The 24,101-nt window shown below is 42.8% G+C and overlaps 1 protein-coding gene across 1 annotated transcript; it reads left to right on the top strand.

The window, feature by feature from the left end:
• Nucleotides 1–6,064: 6,064 nt before the first annotated feature.
• On the top strand, nt 6,065–22,458 carry LOC117413673 (coiled-coil domain-containing protein 66-like). Its single transcript, XM_034022913.2, has 10 exons — nt 6,065–6,193; nt 6,722–6,883; nt 7,363–7,507; nt 14,684–14,812; nt 15,418–15,447; nt 15,696–16,117; nt 18,063–18,103; nt 19,490–19,747; nt 20,090–20,186; nt 20,646–22,458. Exons 1-10 carry the CDS (start codon nt 6,065–6,067, stop codon nt 20,739–20,741), a joined length of 1,509 nt encoding a protein of 502 aa, XP_033878804.1. The 3' UTR covers nt 20,742–22,458.
• The last annotated feature ends 1,643 nt before the right edge of the window (nt 22,459–24,101 follow it).

Below are 24,101 nucleotides of genomic sequence, written 5' to 3'. Positions count from 1 at the left end.
TGTGGTGACCTCAATGCACCAATGAAAATCAACCGGTCATCTTTATTGATCAGTCTTCTGATGTTATCATAGTAGATCATTGTGGCTGCCTGTGCAGGGAGCTCTGTGATACACACCAAGTCAGCAACAAGACCAGGAATTCAGTGCTAATGAAGTGATCCTGGACTGGCACTAAATCTTTTGTTTCTTTGATTGCATTGTCTTAGGACATATAGCTTTCTTTAAATATAATACTATAGAATTAAAGTGCATGGAAGAATCTGACCTACAGCACAGTTCAATTCAGTACTAGAAGACAGCAGCTACATTTAATCTATTGTGTTTCAAAAGTCTGTATCTTGGTTTTCTTTCTTGATTTCATTTTTAGATTAACCAGCCAGGTGTTCCCTTTATTGACTGACATGCCTTACAGCCAGTAACATGCTACAGCCAGGGACATGCTTTACAAACATGGACATGCTTTACAGCCAGTAACATGCTTCAGCCAGGGACATGCTTTACAAACATGGACATGCTTTACAGCCAGGGACATGCTTTACAGCCAGTAATATGCTACAGCCAGGGACATGCTTTACAAACATGGACATGCTTTACAGCCAGGGACATGCTTTACAGCCAGTGGCATGCCTTACAGCCAGGGGCATGCTTTACAGCCAGGGACATGCTTTGACCCTGAAGACACTACTGAGGTGAAATGATGAGGAAACTAAACAGTAACAGACTACCTGAAAGTAAGAAGTGTTGGGGAAGCTACTTTTAAAACGTAATCTTACAGTTACTTGAACAAAACTGTAACTAGTTAGTGACAGTGTCATGGCAGGTGTTTCATGACAATATAATGTACCCAGGGCCAGTTTGAGGCATAGGCTAAACAGGCATGTGCTTAGATTATCCCCTCTTGCATGTCTAGATTATCCCCTCTCTCGCATGTCTAGATTATCCCCTCTCTCGCATGTCTAGATTATCCCCTCTCTCGCATGTCTAGATTATCCCCTCTCTCGCATGTCTAGATTATCCCCTCTCTCACATGTCTAGATTATCCCCTCTCTCGCATGTCTAGATTATCCCCTCTCTCGCATGTCTAGATTATCCCCTCTCTCGCATGTCTAGATTATCCCCTCTCTCGCATATCACTGTTTTAAAGGAAAGGGCACGTTTTATCTTACACAGATCTCAAATATAACCTGATTTTCTTTGATTCAAAATAGAAAGGCTTAATTTCCTACTGGTGTATGGTACCATAATAGAAAGTAATTCTATCATAAAAATACATTATAGTTAATGTATTTGGACTGTTAGTGTTCATAAAAGCATGAATTAATCCAGCTCTACAGCCTATCATTCCAGCCCCTAAATGTATCTGGTTATTATTTATTTCTTAGCAGACGTCCTTATCCAGGGCGACTTAAAATTTATTTTTTACATACAATTACCCATTTATACAGTTGGGTTTTTACTGGAGCAATCTAGGTAAAGTACCTTGCTCAAGGGTACAGCAGCAGTGTCCCCTACCAGGGATTGAACCCACGACCCTCCGGTCAAGAGTCCACAGCCCTAACCACTACTCCACACTGCTGCCCTACAGTCAGTATGTGTTTTTCTGTTATTTCCATTACTTGCAGTTCACAGGCAGATTCTCTGTCATCATGCCAAACAATATACTTGAAAAATAACAACTTCCATTAAGGTACCTTTATAATGGTAATGTCTTCTCAGTGCCAGGAACTACTCAGCACTGGGCCTGACAGCAGCACACGCAATCTCAAATGGGAATTTGAATGTATTTGTATCAGTGCTGCTGTTTTCTTCTTCCTCTTCTTCTTCTTCTTCTTCTTCTTCTTCTTCTTCTTCCATATCCACCATGTTAACACATATATTCTTATAGAAAAATAAATAAAGCAATGATTACATGTAGGATATCCCTAATAAAAGTTTACTGCAGACATTTTGCAACTTTCCCACGCTTTTCCCATGGTTATACTTTGCATTTTTTTAATATACTGTACCTGTATGGTGTTTATCTAGCTGCTTTATTACACTTTGCTGTGCTTTCACTGTGCTTTATTACACTTTGTTGTGCTTTCACTGTGCTTTATTACACTTTGCTATGCTTTCACTGTGCTTTATTACACTTTGTTGTGCTTTCACTGTGCTTTATTACACTTTGTTGTGCTTTCACTGTGCTTTATTACACTTTGTTGTGCTTTCACTGTGCTGTATTACACTTTGTTGTGCTTTCACTGTGCTTTATTACACTTTGCTGTGCTTTCACTGTGCTTTATTACACCTTGCTGTGCTTTCACTGTGCTTTATTACACTTTGCTGTGCTTTCACTGTGCTTTATTACACTTTGTTGTGCTTTCACTGTGCTTTATTACACTTTGTTGTGCTTTCACTGTGCTTTATTACACTTTGTTGTGCTTTCACTGTGCTTTATTACACTTTGCTGTGCTTTCACTGTGCTTTATTACACTTTGTTGTGCTTTCACTGTGCTTTATTACACTTTGTTGTGCTTTCACTGTGCTTTATTACACTTTGTTGTGCTTTCACTGTGCTTTATTACACTTTGCTGTGCTTTCACTGTGCTTTATTAGTTTGCTGTGCTTTCACTGTGCTTTATTACACTTTGTTGTGCTTTCACTGTGCTTTATTACACTTTGCTGTGCTTTCACTGTGCTTTATTACACTTTGTTGTGCTTTCACTGTGCTTTATTACACTTTGCTATGCTTTCACTGTGCTTTATTACACTTTGCTGTGCTTTCACTGAGCTTTATTACAGTTTGCTGTGCTTTCACTGTGCTTTATTACACTTTGTTGTGCTTTCACTGTGCTTTATTACACTTTGCTATGCTGTTACTGTGGTGACCTTTAATTAGGGGCCCATACTGAGTGCTGCACTATGACACCTGTCACGTAGACTGTGAAATACATACGTTTTGCTGTCCCCTATCTTTTTAATCACAATCATTCAGAATGCTTGGTTTGCAGACACTCAAACTCTTTTTGATAAGCCTGTGTTCAGGGTTCTCACCTCAGTGCTGCTATTCAGTTCTACTTGACTGCCATCGATATTTATTACATAGACTAGATGAACAATAATCATAACATGGGAAGCAGATAGTACGAAACAACTACTGCATGTAATGTGCAGCTACAGTATTAACTCTTTATAGGGCAGAGCAGATCTTCTGCTATCCATGTCTGGACATCTTTTAGAGGTGTGATAACCACAGCATTCTCACCAGCCCTGGGTTGTTTCTGTTTTCCACACTTCGTTATTTACACTCCAGTGAAGCCAGTTTCTTCTCTGTCACAACACTGCAGTGTAAACGCTACGCTTTTTTATTCAACATAATATTGTAAATAAGAAAAATATATTGTAAATAATAAAACAAATGAAAATGGCATGGACAAAAATGATGGGACCGCTAACCTAATATTTTGTTGCACAACCTTTAGAGGCAATCACTGCAATCAAACGTTTTCTGTAGCTCTCAATGAGACTTCTGCACCTGTTAACAGGTTGTTTGGCCCACTCTTCCTGAGCAAACTGCTCCAGCTGTCTCAGGTTTGATGGGTGCCTTCTCCAGACTGCAAGTTTCAGCTCTTTCCATAGATGTTCGATAGGATTCAGATCAGGACTCATAGAAGGCCACTTCAGAATAGTCCAATGTTTTGTTCTTATCCATTCTTGGGTGCTTTTAGCTGTGTGTTTTGGGTCATTATTCTGTTGGAGGACCCATGACCTGCGACTGACAGAGAGCTTTCTGACACTGGGCAGTACGTTTTGCTCCAGAATGCCTTGATAGTCTTGAGATTTCATTGTGCCCTGCAGAGATTCAAGGCACCCTGTGCCAGGCGCAGGAAAGCAGCCCCAAAACATAACCGAGCCTCCTCCATGTTTCACTGTAGGTATGGTGTTCTTTTCTTTGAAAGCTTCATTTTTTCTTCTGTGAACATAGAGCTGATGTGACTTGCCAAAAAGCTCCAGTTTTGACTCATCTGTCCAAAGGACATTCTCCCAGAAGGATTGTGGCTTGTCAGTATGCATTTTAGCAAATTCCAGCCTGGCTTTTTTATGTTTTTCTGTCAAAAGTGGAATCCTCCTGGGTCGTCTTCCATGGAGCCCACTTTCGCTCAAAAAGCGACGGATGGTGCGATCAGAAACTGACGTACCTTCACCTTGGAGTTCAGCTTGTATCTCTTTGGCAGTTATCCTTGGTTCTTTTTCTACCATTCGCACTATCCTTCTGTTCACTCTGGGGTCGATTTTCCTCTTGCGGCTACGCCCAGGGAGGTTGGCTGCAGTTCCATGGACCTTAAACTTCTTAATAATATTTGCAACTGTTGTCACAGGAACATCAAGCTGCTTGGAGATGGTCTTGTAGCCTTTACCTTTACCATGCTTGTCTATTATTTTCTTTCTGATCTCCTCAGACAACTCTCTCCTTTGCTTTCTCTGGTCCATGTTCAGTGTGGTGCACACAATGATACCAAACAGCACAGTGACTACTTTTCTCCATTTAAATAGGCTGAATGACTGATTACAAGATTGGAGGCATGTGTGATACTAATTAAAGAAACAAATTAGTTTGAAATATCACTATAATCCAATTATTTATTAACTTTTCTAAGGGATACCAACAAATGTGTCCAGGCCATTTTAGAATATCTTTGTAGAATAAGCAATAATCCATCTTTTTTCACAGCTTCTTTGCTTTATTCTATGACATACCAAAGGCATGCAAGTATACATGATAAAATAGCTTTTAATTTCATCACTTTTCAGGAGGAATGAAGCATTATTTCAATGAGCTGTAAGGGTACCAACAAATTTGAGCACGTCTGTAGAATATCACATTGCAAAAGATCACCCTGCTACGATTGCTATTTCTTCCTGTGTGCTACGTATTGCTGCATTCAAACGGATTGTCTAGATCACTGATTATCAGCCTTTTTTAAACTAGGGACCGTCACAGTGTCTTCCTAAAACCTGCTGGATTCATTTGTAAAGTGAGGACCACTGCAGTGTAAACTGTACAGGCTGTTTATTTGTTTGCTTTTTTTTAAGCCCCTCATGTCAGGATGGCCCGGGGCTCTGTCACCACTTTTGTGTTAGTGCGCCAAGAAAGTCTCTGAGTTGCTGTTTATATTTTAGTGCATTTTGTGCGCTTCTAATAATAACAAATAAATAAACAAACATAGGAACAAATCAAAGATTTAAACAAAACTCTTCAAAATCAACAAACCCCAAAACACCCAAGCTACAGCCATCTCTGTTTTTCCTTCTTTCTCTCGATTCCTCTCTTTCTCCACTCCACACAACCTCTCTCCTACACACTCTCCAAAACATGCATTTCTTTGTTCCATTTCATATCATGTGGCCACATTCCACACTTTCCATTAACTCTCAATCAAACAATAAATCATTCAATCCAACAATCAAACAATTGACAACCATGTGGCTGTGCAAATGAGGGCTATCTTGGTTGCAGGCTGTTCCTTCACCAAGATGGCTGCCACCCCCAGACACACACACACACGTGCACCCATAGGTAGAGCCTCTGCTCTACCACAGTGCATGCAAGTTGTTTCTTGTTAGTTCTGATTTGCAGATTTATTTTTCTTTCAGAAAATATTAAAAATCATTATAATATACATACACATTTTCTTGAAATAAATAAACAAAGGCTGTTAAGGACCGACATTGGTCATGGCCAGTGATTTAAGAAACTCTGTTCTGGATCACTTGTCATAGTGTGTACAAGCTGTTTGCATCAGTCTGGGGACATCTTCTACCACTCTTCTCAGCTGATCAGTGTCAGGTGCTCGCTTTCTTGAAGACTGATCTTTTGTGCAGCAGTGCTCGATTGCAGTCAGAACAGGCACCTCAGATCAAGACCCTTGATGTTTTCAACGCAGTTTAAAACATTTACAGCTGGACTACCTCACCTAAATGAACAATGGGTAGTCAAAGATTACCACTAACCTGTTCAGATTAAGGAATTAAAAAAAAAAAAAGTTATTGTTTAACAAATGAATGTAGGTCATGTTTTGATGTAATGGTGAAGATAGTGCTGTGTCTAACCATTGCTTTACTCTTCAGCTTTCTCCGTAGTATGACAGCTCTCTTGGATCCAGTACAGATTGAGGAGCGAGAAAGGAAGAGACTGAAGCAGCTGGATCATCAGGTAAAGGGATCAGCCTGTCCAGAGTATCCTGGATAGGATCTATTCAATGCAAAGATACACAGCCTGGCCCCAGAACCTCTGTCGGGTTCTTGGGATTACCAAGTGGCTGTTCTCAAAATGTATGGAGTGAGTTAATAGCTAATAGTGCTGGAACAAATATTCCAATAGTAGAACAAACTCTACTTGAATTGTATTCATTGGAATTCATTCATATAACAGCATTTATGAATTATCTCATGCAAGGAAAGCAATGCGTGAATGAGGTCTGAAGTAAATATCGCCCATTCTACTGTACAGAACACAGTTTCTCTTTTCTTAATAGGTAATTTGCCAGGGTACCGGGTTTATTGTACTCCGAAGATATTTAATTTTTTACTGTAAAAGGGTACAAATTATACATTTGTTTTCCAGTTGATTCAAAATTAAAGAATATTCCAACTTGAAAAATCCATGTCAGTCCCAGCACTAATCTGTCACAGATGGAAGCGCCTGTTTTAAACCCTGTGCTTTCCTGTCCCCGTGCTGCAGCGTGCCATCGAGGCTCAGGTGGAGGAGCGGAGGAGGCAGAGGCAGCGAGAGGAGGAGCAGAGGCGCCGGGAGGAGCAGGAGGAGGAGAGGAGGCTGCAGAGAGAGAGGGAGAGCATCGAGAGACAGTGCCAGGATGAGGCCAGGAAACAGAGGCAGAAAGAGGTCCGAGCAACAGTCTGAGACGAAGGGACACCTTGCTGTGAGGCCACCGCAGTACAATGGTCACACCACAATTAAGGCTGCTTTTATACACTCATAATTTGCTCCCACTGACAGTAATAGAAAGTAATGCTCAATATTAAGGTTACCCCCCTGTATTCATCAATAAGGCCACCATTTGCAGTCATACACAGACCACTGCTTAATTAACTCTTTAGTCCGAAATGCTGCAAACTGTCAAAACTCTGAAAACGTCGATTCAGCCTGATGTAAAAACTGTGAATTAGAACACTGCGCGTGAAGGAAAACTAAAATAAATAACAGCATCAAGGGAGCAGCATCTTAGTAAAAGTCTTTGATCAATATTTTGACTGTACCTTGTATAGTTGGTATTTGCAGCCGTGTTGAGTGGACATGTCTATTTAATTAAAGCACTCCTGTTTTCGACATGTTTCTACTGACGTGTCTGTGCCCTCCTGTAGGAGCTGCAGACTCTGCAGACGAATGAATTGTACCTGAGCATGCAGCATGCCCAGGAGGAGGCGATGAAAGAGAAGCAGGAGCAGCGCATGAAGGACCTGCTGCGCAAGGGACACGACATCTCAAACCTGCAGAAGAACATGGAGGGTAGGGGGCAAACATCTCAAACCTGCAGAAGAACATGGAGGCAAAACATCTCCTACCCTCAGAAACACAGGGAGCGGATGGGGGCAAAACATCTCCTACCTACAGAAACACAGGGAGCGTAGGGGTGCAAAACATCATGTACCTACAGAAACACGGAGCGTAGGGGGGACAAAACATCTCCTACCTGCATAAACACGGGGGCAAAACATCTCCTACCTACAGAAACACATACTGTAGGGGGGGAAAACATCTCCTACCTACAGAAACACATACTGTAGGGGGGGAAAACATCTCCTACCTACAGAAACACAGAGTGTAGGGGGGCAAAACATCTCCTACCTACAGAAACACGGGGGCAAAACATCTCCTACCTACAGAAACACAGGGAGCGTAGGGGGGCAAAACATCTCCTACCTACAGAAACACAGGGAGCGTATTTATTTTTTTATTTATTTATTTCTTAGCAGACGCCCTTATCCAGGGCGACTTACAATTGTTACAAGATATCACATTATACATTATTTCACATTATACAGATATCACTTTATACATTATTTCACATTATTAGCGTAGGGGGGCAAAACATCTCCTATCTACAGAAACACATACTGTAGGGGGGGAAAACATCTCCTACCTACAGAAACACATACTGTAGGGGGGGAAAACATCTCCTACCTACAGAAACACAGGGAGCGTAGGGGGGCAAAACATCTCCTACCTACAGAAACACGGGGGCAAAACATCTCCTACCTACAGAAACACATACTGTAGGGGGGGAAAACATCTCCTACCTACAGAAACACATACTGTAGGGGGGGAAAACATCTCCTACCTACAGAAACACGGGGGCAAAACATCTCCTACCTACAGAAACACAGAGTGTAGGGGGGGAAAACATCTCCTACCTACAGAAACACAGAGTGTAGGGGGGCAAAACATCTCCTACCTACAGAAACACGGGGGCAAAACATCTCCTACCTACAGAAACACAGAGTGTAGGGGGGGAAAACATCTCCTACCTACAGAAACACATACTGTAGGGGGGGAAAACATCTCCTACCTACAGAAACACAGAGTGTAGGGGGGCAAAACATCTCCTACCTACAGAAACACGGGGGCAAAACATCTCCTACCTACAGAAACACAGAGTGTAGGGGGGCAAAACATCTACCTACAGAAACATGGAGTGTAGGGGGGCAAAACATCTCCTACCTACAGAAACACGGGGGCAAAACATCTCCTACCTATAAGGTTAACAGGTTTAGCCCTAGTGAATATTAACATCCTATCTAGTATTTAAAAATATATATATATTATTACAGGCATTATGATTATTTGTCCTAAAATTTCAAACTCCAACCAAGCTACACACAATGTAATCTTGTGTCGTGCACTCTGTAGCAGATGAGCATTATTACTGTGTGTTTTTGCATTGCACGCCAAGAAAAGAAAGCTTGAATCAAGAAATATTATGTTTCATGGTGAAAGCTTTTAAAACCCTTCATTTACTTTATTTATGTATTTACTTAAACACATGTATCGTTATCTGGCAGCAAACCTGTTAAGTTACTTGCAACTGTGTGTCCGGTACAGCAGATTCAAAAACAGGATAACTATCTGGACAAACAGATGATGAAAAGCTGATGCTGCAGCTCTTTACTACCACTAGGTGTCGCACTCGGTCAGGAACTGCTGAAGCAGGGAGAGACCAGGAACTAATTGCTAGGGATTCACCGCGAAATCCACCTCTTAGGGGCCAATGCATACAAACAAATACGGAGAGGAAGAAAAAAGAAACCTCATTTAAATTAACTACTGCACAATGCAAGCGACGCAACGGCAAACTACGTATCTGCATTCTGTAGATAGCCCTTTTTGATTCCTTCGCCGTCCCGTGTGCATTGCACTTAAGCAAAAAATAAATAAACAAAAAACGTCCACAAGTAACATTTACAAAATAAATTCTTCAAAGCAGTTAACATTCTTGTTTACTATTCATAGGTCAAAGTTTTAATCAGCCTATCAGTGCGTCTTTACTGCTTTTATGTGATCTGTAGTACTGTGCAGAGGGGTGGGGCAAAGTTGGTGCTACACTGTTTTGATTTAGGTTGCTAAAATCTAGTTCCCTTTCAAGTCGAAAATAACCATTAAGGTATGGGACATTGCCGTCAGGCAGTAGGGATTGGCTGAGCTTTATGTCAAAGCTGCCGATAGGCCTCCGCGCAAGCTGCCGTGTAAGCCCGCCCCCCTGGGAGCTTACTATACGCAACGCGCGGAGAGTCACTTCCTTTGCCTTCAGCCTCAGTAGCGGTAGGACTTAGAGCTATTTAACTGATTGTACTCACTAAAGCTTAGGCTTGAGAAGCTGGTTTATCCCCTTCTCCGAGTTTATTTCAGTTATACTCTCCGGAGTTATTATTATTATTATTATTATTATTGTTATTGTATTATTATTTAGGATTATATATTGTTTTACTTTATATATGCTTCGGCATCGCGTTTCTTCGTGGTCTCCCCGTCTTTCCTCTGTTCTTATAATTTATTGTGTTGGGTTTTTGTATTTTATTGTGTATATATATATTTTGTTATATATATTGTATATATTTTGTCTTTCGGACGCGTGTTGCGTTGGCCTTGGCCCACGCGCATTTTGCATCCTCGGTCTAGCTTAGGCTAGACCGTGTGTGTATGCGTGTAGTCTGCTCTGCAGTGTTCCCCCCCCGCGGCGCGTTCCCGCCACGTGGTATTGCACTACACCCTCTTACCATCTGCAGCGTCCACAAAAAAAAAAAAAAAAAAAATTTCCCTTCACTATACAAGAGGAAGACAACCACCAACGTGCAAAATCCCCAGCACCTTCAGGTAGGTATTGCACAGCATCAGACGCCGTACCAGCACTTAGCGTCTCCGCTTGGCGGGTCAGCCGACGCTTAGGCGTCTGTGCTAGCGTTCCACGCTCGGACTCGCGCTTCGGCGCTCGCGCTGCGGCGCTTTTGGTATCAGCGCTTGTTCGCTTGGTGCAGCGCTTCGGCGCTTTGTGCAGCGCTTCTGCGCTTGGTGCTTAGTGCTTAGTGCTTCTGCACTTGGGGCTCAGTGCTCGACGCTCGACGCTTCGGCGCTCTGTGCTCGCCGCTCGGTGCACGTTCCATCAACGTTGGTGCTCGACGCTCGGTGCTCGACACTCGACGCTTCGGCGCTCGACGCTCAGTGCTCGGCGCTTGGCGCCTCGACGCACGCACCCTCGACGCTCGACGCACGCACCTCGGTGCTTCGGTGCTCGACGCTTAGGCGCTCGACGCTTCGACGCTCGGTGCTCGACGCTTCGACGCCTCGACGCGCGCACTCTCGACGTTCGACGCACGCACCTCGGTGCTTGACGCTTCGGCGCTCGGTGCTCGCACTTCAGGTGCTTGACGCTGGTGTCCGACGCTTCGGCGTTCGACGCGCGCACCTCGGCGTTTAACACAACAGTGCTCGACACACACTCTTGGTGCTTGGCGTCAATACTAGACGCTTCGGCGTTCTACTATGTCTGGGTTCCACCGTTGCGTGACCTGTCAGGCCAAGTTGCCTGCTAGTGACCCTCATGAGGACTGCGTCGCATGCTTGGGGCCGGACCACGCCGCATCTGCCCTGGCAGATAGGGCATACTGCCAGCTATGTGCGGGGTTTCAGACACGCACCCTTCGCCAGAGAGCGAGGAAGGCAGTTGGAGGTCGTTCCCCATCCTCGGGCTCGTCCCACACCGTCTCGGCCCCACCATCATCTGTCGTGTCGCTGCCGGCGACGTCTCAGCTCCCTCTGAGCCCATCTTCCCAGCTTACAGCTGGTCAGAGGTCTCCAATTAGACGTGCTCGGGAACGTTCCCGCAGTCCCTCCCCTCGCGGGGCTCGCCCCCGTCGGGAGTCTCGATCCAGATCTCGATCGCCTCGCCGGAGAAGGCACTCTCGCTCCCCTCGAAGGGGTAGGCGCTATCAGGACACATCTGGGGTGGCTGAGCTCACCTCCAAGATGTCGCAGTTTATGGAGCTCATGATGGGACAACAATCCCTCCTCATGACCCTAGCGAATGTGGCGCCTCGGGCCCCAGAGATGGTAACCGGACCCAGCGCTAGTCAGCCGATGGTTCCTCCACCAGTGCCCCAGGAAGTAGAGTGGGACGCCGATGCTGTCTCAAGGGACGCATCTGACGCAGACCCGCTCTTTGAAGACACAGAGCCTGAGGTGGCATCCCAGCACTCTGGGCAGGACGACCCTGAAATGCTGGATACTAATGACCCTATCTGGTCAGTGGTGGAGAGGGCAGCCCGTCACTTGGGCGTGGACTGGCCTGCGTTAGAGCCAACACGGCGCTCTCTATTTGAGTTGCCATCGACTGGTTCGGCACAGCGCAGGTCGATCTCTTCGCTTCGCAAGAGACCACGCACTGCCCCCTATGGTTCTCGGTGAAGGACCTCGACAGCCCCTAGGAGTCGATGCACTGGCTCACGAATGGCCGCCAGGGCTCCTGTACGCATTTCCACCGATTTCGATGCTCCCTGCCTTCTTGGAGAAGGTCAGGGTAGAGCAAGCGACAGTGATCCTGATCGCTCCTCGGTGGCCTCGGAGGATATGGTTCCCGAGTCTAGTGCAGTTGTTGCACGGTGCCCGAGGGAGCTCCCTCTGCGAGCGGACCTGTTGTCCCAAGCCCAAGGAGGGCTATGGCACCCAAACCCCAAGCTCATGCAGCTATGGGCTTGGCCCCTGAGCGGGAGCGCCTGTCAGCCTTAGGGCTTTCGACGGCGGTTATATCCACCATTCAGAGTGCGAGAGCGCCCTCTACTCGGTCGCAATATGCGTATAAGTGGCAATTGTTTCAGAGTTGGTGTCTGGCTGAGGGCCATGACCCGGTCTCCTGCCCTATGGCAGTGATATTACAGTTTCTGCAGAAGCTGCTAGATGAAGGTAAGTCTCCCTCTACACTTAAAGTGTATTTGGCCGCTATTTCGGCTTGCCATGTACGCATTGACGGGTTATCGCCTGGTTGCCATTTCCTGGCATCTCAGTTCCTAAAGGGCGCAAGACGCTTGCGGCCTCCAAGGTCGACCAGTTTACCGTCATGGAGCCTTGATGTGGTGCTAGAAGCCCTTACCAAGGCACCGTTCGAGCCTCTCCACAGTGTGGATATGAAGTTCGTGTCTATTAAGACTGCGTTTTTGCTGTCAGTGGTATCAGCAAAACGTGTGGGCGAGTTACATGCACTTTCGGTGCATCCATCATGTACTCGTTTCGCAGGAGACGGTTCTAAGGTCTCCATGCGTCCAAATCCGGCCTTTTTACCTAAGGTCATATCCCCGTTTCACATGAACCAACCAGTCGAGTTGATGGCGTTCCATCCTCCTCCTTTTTCTTCCCCAGAGGAAGAGCGGTTACACATGCTCTGCCCTGTGCGGGCATTGAGGTGTTATATTGTTATATATATCGCACAAAGACTGTGAGGCAAACAGAACAGCTGTTCATATGCCATGGTTCTAAAACTTTGGGTCAGCCGTTGTCTAAGCAACGCCTTTCTCATTGGATAGTGGATGCTATTCAGTTAGCATATGATTCTATGGGCCTTCCACCACCAGGGCAGTTGAAGGCACATTCCACTAGGGGTATGGCAACATCCTGGGCCCTCTTTCGAGGGGTGCCGGTGTCTGATATTTGCGCGGCAGCCAGTTGGGCTACGCCGCATACTTTCATGAGGTTTTACAGGCTAAATGTACTGGAATCCTCTGCTCCGTCATTTGGAGCATCTGTGTTGCACTCTATGACGCCTCAGGTTGCGGACGTCTAGAGTAGGTGACAATATGGTGTGACTATTCCACCTTGGGACAGGTGTCATTGCGAGCATAGATGCTGAGGCGCAGCTCCGCATATGCGTAGATGTACTGCCTACGCAGTTGCGTTATGACGTAAGGCTGTCCTACTGCCGAGAATCCTCCCTCGCGACGGCTTAGGTACACTGTTCCCATACCTTGATGGTTATTTTCGACTTGAAAGGGAACGATAGGTTGCGGATGCAACCCCGGTTCCCTGAAAGAGAAAATAACCATCAAGCCGCGAGGTCGCTCTGGAGGCCTTCACGGCCTGAAGGGCAAAAGAGGAAGTGACTCTCCGCGCGCTGCGTATAGTAAGCTCCCAGGGGGGCGGGCTTACACGGCAGCTTGCGCGGAGGCCTATCGGCAGCTTTGACGTAAAGCTCAGCCAATCCCTACTGCCTGACGGCAATGTCCCATACCTTGATGGTTATTTTCTCTTTCAGGGAACCGGGGTTGCATCCGCAACCTATCGTTTTCAGCATTGGAGGTAAAATAGTAGAAATGGACGACACAAAAAGCAAAGTAGCCTATATTTCGGCTGATGATCGTTTCAAGATATTTCCCAAATAAACTACATGCAGACTGAGGTAATTGTTTTCCATATCTTAATGTGTATTTGGAGAAAATACGATCGATTGCTATTTAGCTTCAGAATCGCACATTAAACGAAAGGCTACCACAGAGGCTGCTGAACAGAACGTAAAATAAACAGTTTTCAGAAACCAAACTGGAAAGTCAGCCCAGACAAAAAGTATTCCTGTCTGCAAGTTAAATCAGTACTAAACGATCCAGCACAGCCACCTCGCTTCAACCTGCTGCTTACAGTTGGAATTTTAGACCCGAATAGCCACGTCTTCTTTGTTTTGACGTACTAATAAAATAAATTATTGGATGGGACAAATAACATGACAACGAACGTGCTGCATACATTGACTTTATTAAAGTATGCCAGATGCCCTTGTCTAACCGAGTTTTTGGGCTGTTTCTAATCGATTTCCACATCTGTATAACTGTAAAGCTTTGCCTTAACTTCCAACCAATTCAGTGGATGCAGAACGTGCAGTCTCAATGTATGGGCAAGTCAACTGCAGGGGGATGCTGCATACCTGCCTTTATTAACAAATGACAGCACTCTGTTTTAGTAAGGAAGCAAATACCACTATTTTTATGATTGATAGTGTTCTAAAATACTGTCTACTTAGGTTTATTTAATGTTTAAACAGGTCCGCGAAATCTTAATTTTATTCCGCAACATACCCGTGAAAAATACATAAATTTACCGCGATTTAAGTAGACCCCTACTAATTGCCCATGTGAATCCATGCTTTCCCAGTGAACAGCAGCCAGAGCATCGCCCCCAGCAGCCTGGCAGGCTACCTGTGCGACAGCGGTGAGGCAGAGAGGCCTGCCAAGATGAGCCAGGACCTCCATTCCCCGAGAAAGGATAACGGAGTGCAGACAGGTACAGATCACTAAAGGAGTTAACCCTAAGCAATACTTCAAGAGCAGCACACAAACCAGGACCAGAGGACACAGCTGGAAATGAGGTGGAGATCAGCTTAGAACAGTACAACAGTGGCTAGGAGGCATATCCTTTACAGAGTGGAGTTCTTATAAGGTCTTCTTTTTAAAAAAAAAAAAAAAAAAAAAAAATAATTGTTTTGCACACACACATAAGAAAGCACTGAGTCTCACCCTTTTTTGCTGATAAATTCACAGGCAGTTTTGTATATAAAGTGCTTTATGGATTCACTCCCCTCAATGATCCCGAGAAGCACTTTTGAAATGGAATGTGTGTTGTTTTAATATCCATGCAAAGGCAGCAGCTGAAACAAGACCAGAAACCTGCAAATTGAATGAGAAACCGAAACCCCTATTGCAACTTTCGGGTGGATTTTTAGCAGCACCAGCTGCTTTTATGAGTTTCATTTTCAAGTACAAAAATATAAAACCGCTTTAATCAATTTATAATACCATACATTTTTTACAAAATGGAACTAGTTGCACATTCATTTAATGTGTTTATTGTTCTATGTAGTCACTTTGTTATACCTGTTTCTGTTGTAGAGTCCTGGATAAGCACAGCTGCACAAACAGGCAAGTTGTACAGTACAGTCCAATTCTTATATCTGATTCCAATAACTGTTGTAAAAAATAAATATATGTATATAGTATATCTGAACAGACTGTTGCAGTTGAAACTGTCTTTAGAAAATCTGTATGCATTCAAGCAGAGACTGATGATAGATGAGTTATGAATTAGTCCCACATAATTACATGCCCGCTATTATTCACATAAGGTTTCCGATCTGAAGCCCCGTAATGTCGCTTCTTTTTTCTTGTAGAAGTTGGCATGCTGAATCGGGTTCAGGAACATGCTGCAGTCGGTCCAGGCAGAGGGCTAGCCACTCGCACACCAGACATCCCAGTGGAATACAAGCACCCACCGAACACCAAGAAAACCAAGAGGGATTCGAGACCCCCTGATAGGAGAAACGGGAAAGAGAACGTGTGCAGACAGGACGATCCCTACGAACCCTTCTCCAGAACGGAGAGGAGGCCGGGAAAGCAGCTGGAGAGGAACGGGAAGAAGCCGGAGTGGAATACCAACAAGCCTGGGAAGCAGTTTGTGCCTGCGTCTGAGAACAGGCAGAGGAGGCAGCAGGAGCTGCTGCAGCTGGCAGAGAGGAACCAGCCCCCCCGGGAGATCTCCCCCAGCCCAGCCCCACAGCCCTCATACAGGCAGGGCCAGCCTGCAGGCACAAAGGTACAGGTAACCTGCCCTGCTGTCTGAGAACATGCTCCAACATCACCTTCAGCGCTGGTGCTTACTGTACAGAATAATATAGTAGGTTAGGGAGTTCCATTTGATTGATTTTATTTATTTGAGAGTGTTTAATAGCTTTATTAATACATTACATCAACATGTGCATTTATTTATTACAAAAGTAATGACATTTCAGACTTCTGAGCATCCCCCATTCCTGATCTATTCATAGTTAGTTTTTTAGTTTTTCACTGTACTGTATATGTATGTGTTCTTTCAGCACCAGAAACTCAAGCATAGGGCAAACATGCTGTCATATAATCTCTTGTTTGTCTCTGCTTTAAATTACTAAACTAACGTTTAAAAACAATATACAGAAAATGATATGATCTAATATTTAAAGTTACAGACTCCGCTTTACTCGTGACTGTGTTTTTAAACCCCTAACAGTCATATCTGAACAATGTCACTTTGTAAGAGGAACCTACTCATGTAGCACATCAGGCCATGCCATTTAAACTGTGTTGGGTCTGGTTTACCATAGGAAGAAGTTGCCATGCTTGAGAAGCATTGTGCAAGTCGTGACTAATTGCAGGTTTAACTTGGTTACATTTTTTGGCTTAAAGATTGAACACATGTTTGGTTCATGCAAGCTAACAAAGGCTTGGATTAAAAAAAATGTAAAATACTGATTTCTACCAAAAGAAATCCACAGCTTCCATTAAGTAGATACATTTGGAAATGATCCTGTGTAATCCAAACCAGACCAAGCAAGCTGCCAGCTGGCCACACAGAATCAGTCATCTCATGAGCTTTTACTCCTTTTTACTGATTGACTGCTGATGCGATAGGGATCATTTAGAAACTGCTGCCTGCCCCAGTGTTGGATATGATCTTGATTGCAAGTGTACAATATGTAGAGTGAACATTTCAAATTCTTGTGGAAGTGTTTGGTTGTCATTTGTTGTATATTGGATTATTTTGTCAAGTTCAGATAGCAATGCAATGTTGATGCTGTACTGATAACCAGCTGTGTTTAACTGTGCATCTGTATGACATACAAGAATGAGACTTCTCTATCTCTCTGAACTAGTGCCTTACTGCCATTGAGCCTGCAGCACCTCAGACCAGCACAGGTTTGTGATAAATTACAACAGGGTTATCAAATTCAAACGTGTTCTCAATTCTGTGTGCCTTACTACTTGCTAAACGATTAAACTGAACTCTGGAGATATCCGCCGCTGAATTCATTCAGCTTGGTATTCATTTGTTTTGTTGTTACTTTCACAGTTTGAGTTTGTTGTGCATTGCTTCTGAAATGGGGAGCTGAGTTTTAGCAGTGTTCTTTGAATGTGTTACAATCAGTGGGTGTCAGGGTAAAACACCCAGTTTAGTGCCTCATGGAAGCCCTGTGCCACCGTATATGAAGAGGTTGAACACTGTGCTGTATTGGTCCAAGTTTTCTGTTACATTAGTTGACAGTAAAAGGGTTAGAAACGTATCGTGTTAGTTATACGTTCTAGAATCATACTTTGAAATATAAATTGCAGGTACTGCTACCTCCATACAGGTCAGCGTATCCTAAATCCCCAGCATGCAGAACAGCAATGTTGCACCAAGTCACCACTCCTGCAGATTATAAAGGCTAGATGTGACAGTCCTGTGCAGACTGCATTTGTTTCATACATGTCAAATCTAGTACTCCTGGCAGGGGAGCACTTCAGAAATGTGCTGCTTTCAAAATATTTCTAAACTCAGAATGCACGTTCAACAAGGTCTTCGTAGGACTGAGAACAGGACTGAATCAGGAGGCAAATTTCTTAATGATTTGATTTTGGTACAACTACTGTTATTGAAACAGCCTTCCCTGTTGGAGGTTTAACACTGTAGATATAGCACGGAGCATTCTGTAAGTCTAATTGCACTGTGTTTCTCCCTTATGCAGAAAGAGCATACCCAAAGAAACCCTGCACACACAGAACACAGGTAATCCAAACCCTTCATATTCATTTGAGTTGACGTGCATGCTGTTTGAATAGACAACTGAAACAACCACACCTGCTTTAGGTTTCCTATGTTGGGGCTGCTGAAGTGGATGCTAGGGTTAAATGTACAGTTTGCATAATGCACTCAGACCGGCTCGTACCAAGGAGAGACCATCTCAATAACCAGGGGCCGGTTTTTCAAAACCTTGGTAATCGGATTTCCTCGTTTTGATCTGGATTATATTGTGCAATTGGGTTTTTCAAAACATCGAAATGCGATCAGGATATTACTGTGATCCGGATTTCGTTTTGGTAATCTGATCACACTTTTAAATCACAATTTAAATGTTGCAATTGAGTTTTTAGAATTTAAAGAGATCAGGATTACTTTGATCCAAAATACCAAGATTATTGTGATCCTACTGCAGAGGTGGATTTAGCTTTTAAATGATCATAGAACAGCGATATTTTGTTTGAATTGTCATAGCAAACACACTATATGTCCAAATCGAAATTTATGATATCATATGTACATATTTATTTTAAGTTTTGTATCCATGCAAGCAAAAAGAAAAACACGTATTTAGTGGTATAGCTTTAATAAAAAGCAGACGCATACGCCTTCACATACGCCTCCTTAAAGCTCATCTGAGATGCTGGACTCCAGACCGACGAGGAAGACGATGAAGATGTCAAAAAACACATATACCTTTTTCAGGTTTTAATTTTATTTAATTTAGATTTAATTATTTAATTTCTACTAACTAGGCATAAATAAAATAACCATTATTTGCATGCGTTCTATGTGCACTAACATCAAAAGTGATTTAAATGTTAAAAAAATAAAAAAATAATAACATACTTCAAAAATAGCCTACATCAAAAAACTGGATTTCGTAATCATGATTATTTGTTATCTGGATAAATGTAATCCAGATAATTTTCTGAAAAACCAGATCAAAATGATCCAGATAAAAGTCATCTCGATCACAAAATATAGCATTACAAAATCCAGATCACTTTGATCCAGATTAAATGTTTTGAAAACCCTGGTGTTTTTCTATATTCTAGGACTCCGCACTAGAGGTAGATATGGGTTTAATGTGTTTAAACCATAAAAATAGTACCTTACTTATTTAGATATAAATACACTTACAAAGGGAGAAGTTTTAATGATCTAAATGGGCCATTCTGTGTAAATGGTTAGTTTGTTAAACTGATTGCTCTATCCTAATACATGGGAGTTTGATCATTAAAGACTGATATATTGATGTCTTGTACAATATAACAGCCGGTACAGTTTCTTGGAAGGGGCCAGTGGCTGTATTTAAACATGTAAGAACCTGTATTGAGCTGGGCCTGCCATCTTCCTGGTTTGTACACTCAGGTCTCCGTCTCCCCCGGTCCCAGCGCTGAAACACCACTTGCACCCCCTGCAGCACAACCCCAGTAAACCCCCGGCTCAGACCCAGCCCTCCGGAACCCCCAAGGAGCTGCAGCAGCAGGGAGCAGCCAGCTCGGAGAGGCCGCCCTCCGCTCACTTCATCCCCTACGTGCGCACAGACGAGGTTTACAGACTCGATCCTGACGCCCCACTGTCCAGACCGTCCACGCATGACCCCCAGTACAGACGGCAGAACGGTGAGCCAGAGAGGGCCTATAGCAGAGTCCTCAACACGACTTTCAGCTCTGGATGACTGGCCTTGAATTTGGATCACTCTGCCCTCTGGGGAACTACATTAGCTGCAAATGCAAAATCAGTCATTACGTGTCACATTCTTACTGCCCATAAAATGAGATATTTTACAGTGATCTATTTTCCTAGCTCTATTTTCCCCAAATGAAACAGTACTGCAGATCAGGGTCATTTAAAAATTATATATATATATATATATATATATATATATATATATATATATATTTTTTCTCTGTTTACCTTCTTGTCTCGTCCCGTTTCAATTTCTGACCATGGAAGACCGATTCACAGTTCTGGTCAGACGAGGGACCCTTTACTGAACCCTGAGCTGGTAAAGAACAAAGACAGACAGCAGGCCATTCTTAAAGGATTGTCCGAGCTACGCCAGGTGAGTCAAACAAAGTCATCTTGGAGCTCAACATGCACGAGTAGAAATAATTTTAATTTAAAATGAAAATCTTTCAAGCCCTTTGGCGCTACCTGCTCAATAATTCCGTACTATAGGGACACATCACAAGGACTGGACTGGTCACTGATGTCTGGTTTCTACATGCTTGTAATCCCCCACTGGGGATGCAGTGGAGGTGCCTGTGCTCTGGTTGTCATGATTGTCATTTAGTACAATATTGAGTTCCTATGGTGCTATGCATAAACATATTAAAATACTGTAGCTTGAGAAATCAATTACCATCATTTTTATATCGTAGCAACCCTAGTACGTACTGTACACCAGTCACGCTTTAAATATATCGAACTGCTTATCCCAAGGACCATTTTTTTTAATGTTACATAAGACTGCAGTATGCCTTGTACTGTATTTAATAATGCACACGTTTGATCATTCCAGGGACTGCTTCAAAAGCAGAGGGAGCTGGAGACGGGGTTAAGTCCCCTTCTGAGGAACCAGGATGGAAACCTCTCTCCTCCTTTTCAATCAATATGACAGACGATGTGTCGTGTCCTTTGAACTGCATGGGAGCCTATTCACTGATGTTTCATCAGCACTAAGCAACACAACAATCAGCACTTATCCTGTACAGCGACTGTGAAATAAAAACGCAAAACATTACTCACGCTTTGCACATTTTACAGGTGCGCCTAACAGTGTCTGTCCCTTAACTGAAGTACTGAAACCCCAATCCGTTGAAAAGATGAAATTCTACTTGAGTTGAATGTAGATGTATGTCATTTTGTTTTCATGTGAAGATCATATTGTATTGTAAATGAGTTGGACTGTAAATTTAGAGATGCCGTAAGATAACACTATTTATTAAAAGCATATATTTTGCCTAACCTTTGAGATGTTAGTATTATTAAACTTGCACAAAGATTGAGTCTAATATAATTTGTTGTTGTGTAACATACAGAAATCCAGTAATGTAGTCTCCTGATCAGGAGAATGATTGTCACGCACATGAACAGTAATAATAAAAATCGGTATTTTTTAAATGTGCTGTTTTTCTCTCCTATACAGTGCTTCTATTATTTTGAAATGTTGAAATGTGTCACTCTAGAAATGGGACTCTGCGATTCAGGTTACTTTTGGTATTCGCACAGTTGAAATAGAAAATAACATGGTGCCCTACCCTCTCTCCAGTTTCATTTCAAATGGTTTGTTGGATTAGCAATGTTTAAAACAGGTTTCCTAGGGGTTGTTTAATTAGCAATGTTTAAAACAGGTTTCCTAGGGGTAGTTTTATTAGCAATGTTTAAAACAGGTTTCCTAGGGGTAGTTTTATTAGCAATGTTTAAAACAGGTTTCCTAGGGGTTGTTTTATTAGCAATGTTTAAAACAGGTTTCCTAGGGGCTGTTGGATTAGCAATGTTTAAAACAGGTTTCCTAGGGGTAGTTTTATTAGCAATGTTTAAAACAGGTTTCCTAGGGGTAGTTTTATTAGCAATGTTTAAAACAGGTTTCCTAGGGGTAGTTTTATTAGCAATGTTTAAAACAGGTTTCCTAGGGGTAGTTTTATTAGCAATGTTTAAAACAGGTTTCCTAGGGGTAGTTTTATTATCAATGTTTAAAACAGGTTTCCTAGGGGCTGTTGGATTAGCAATGTTTAAAACAGGTTTCCTAGGGGCTGTTGGATTAGCAATGTTTAAAACAGGTTTCCTAGGGGTAGTTTTATTAGCAATGTTTAAAACAGGTTTCCTAGGGGTAGTTTTATTAGCAATGTTTAAAACAGGTTTCCTAGGGGTAGTTTTATTAGCAATGTTTAAAACAGGTTTCCTAGGGGTTGTTGGGTTAGCAATGTTTAAAACAGGTTTCCTAGGGGTTGTTGGGTTAGCAATGTTTAAAACAGGTTTCCTAGGGGTTGTTTTATTAGCAATGTTTAAAACAGGTTTCCTAGGGGTAGTTTTATTAGCAATGTTTAAAACAGGTTTCCTAGGGGTAGTTTTATTAGCAATGTTTAAAACAGGTTTCCTAGGGGTAGTTTTATTAGCAATGTTTAAAACAGGTTTCCTAGGGGTAGTTGGATTAGCAATGTTTAAAACAGGTTTCCTAGGGGTTGTTTAATTAGCAATGTTTAAAACAGGTTTCCTAGGGGTTGTTGGGTTAGCACAATTTAAAATTGCAGCTTGGATTAGACCTGCTGTTAACAAAAAGTCACAGTTGTAGGTTTTAAGCAGAATTGCTATATAAATAAGGATCTATTAGCTTGGTGTGAATCAGAGAACAATTCTGATGAAAATCTCATTTCTCAGAATCCAATCAAATGTGATCTTTTTGTAACTTCTGAACTGCAAAGATTTTACATTTATAATGAGTTTTGTTGAAATCCAAGATGATGAAGAAAAATGTCATGTTTTGTTTTAGTGTTTTATCCAAAAATGGGTTTGTTGTAAGGCCTATGAACTTTGATTTGGCAGGGAGCTGTACTGAACCTTATTGATTTGACAGGGAGCTGTACTGAACTTTATTGATTTGGCAGGGAGCTGTACTTAACCCTATTGATTTAACAGGGAGCTGTACTGAACCCTATTGATTTGACAGGGAGCTGTAATGAAAACTATTGATTTAACAGGGAGCTGTACTGAACCCTATTGATTTGACAGAGATACTGAACCCTATTGATTTGACAGGGAGCTGAACTGAACCCTATTGATTTAACAGGGAGCTGAACTGAACCCTATTGATTTAACAGGGAGCTGTACTGAACCCTATTGATTTGGCAGGGAGCTGAACTGAACCCTATTGATTTGGCAGGGAGCTGAACTGAACCCTATTGATTTGGCAGGGAGCTGAACTGAACCCTATTGATTTGACAGGGAGCTGTACTGAACCCTATTGATTTGACAGGGAGCTGAACTGAACCCTATTGATTTGGCAGGGAGCTGAACTGAACCCTATTGATTTGGCAGGGAGCTGAACTGAACCCTATTGATTCACCCCGAATCATGTGTATTGAAAGAGTGAAATTAACCTGATTTCAGTGGGCAGGGAGATCATTACAAGGGCTGTGGAACACATTACTGAGATACAGTAGGAGATACTGCTGGGTTCAATGGTAATAAAACTCCTTGTGTCACAGCACATCCAGCTATCGAAGTGTGCACCAAGGACCCATCAATACCTTCTGTTCCATGTAGCTTTCTCTTTTTGCTTTCCAATAAGCATTTAGAAACAAAACCAACAGTTTCTAAAATTAGCAATCTCTTAACATTTATTCTCTTCAGCTGGTAGAACATGATTTACATTTCTAAATATTGTTTCCAGTTAAATATCACTGTTGTAGTAGTGTACCAGTGCTTCCTTGGCTCGAGGTATTAGAAGGGTCTGACATGTATTCTTAGTCGTAAAAAGAAAGCACAAAATACCTTGTCAAGGTACTGCAACTTATCAGTGTAAAATAAATGTAGAATAAAAAACAAGGTACATATCGAATACACTAAACCGTTTCTTACATATTTTAAGCAAAAAAAAAAAAAAAGTAGTATCTGCTGGGTCAACAAAATGCAGGTCCGGCAGGCATCAAAGGGACTGCTCTGCGGTGCCTGTTTGGAATGGCTGGTAAGAGCAGGTACATGCTAGACTACAGGTGCAACAATACAGCAAAGTCAACACAATGCCTGCACTGATCCACGCAATGGTCCCGATGCAAACAAGGGCCAAGGGTTTACAACAGGCACAACATGCATCCATATAAATTATAAAACACAGCTACTGCTCAAAAACAATGTGGTCAGACTGCAATAGTTATATATCACAATTCAAATCAACACACAGGTTTTACTGTATTCTTAAAAATCAATAAAAAATAAAATAGAGGAGAGCAATAAAATCAGGGGTTGGCTTCAATCA

This window comes from Acipenser ruthenus, chromosome 25, assembly GCF_902713425.1.
Source record: "Acipenser ruthenus chromosome 25, fAciRut3.2 maternal haplotype, whole genome shotgun sequence".
NCBI classification, from domain to species: domain Eukaryota; kingdom Metazoa; phylum Chordata; class Actinopteri; order Acipenseriformes; family Acipenseridae; genus Acipenser; species Acipenser ruthenus.
Note: the sequence above shows the minus strand (reverse complement) of the source record. Positions and strands in the feature narration are given on the sequence as shown.

What these genes read in the sequence shown, in the direction of transcription:
- LOC117413673 (XM_034022913.2), top strand. Translation starts at nt 6,065, where the DNA reads ATGGTGAAGATAGTGCTGTGTCTAACCATTGCTTTACTCTTCAGCTTT. An exon ending in CCTGCAGAAGAACATGGAGG is followed by an intron (nt 7,508 to 14,683) that starts GTAGGGGGCAAA and finishes ATGCTTTCCCAG; the next exon opens with TGAACAGCAGCCAGAGCATC. An exon ending in GCCAGCCTGCAGGCACAAAG is followed by an intron (nt 16,118 to 18,062) that starts GTACAGGTAACC and finishes TCCCTTATGCAG; the next exon opens with AAAGAGCATACCCAAAGAAA.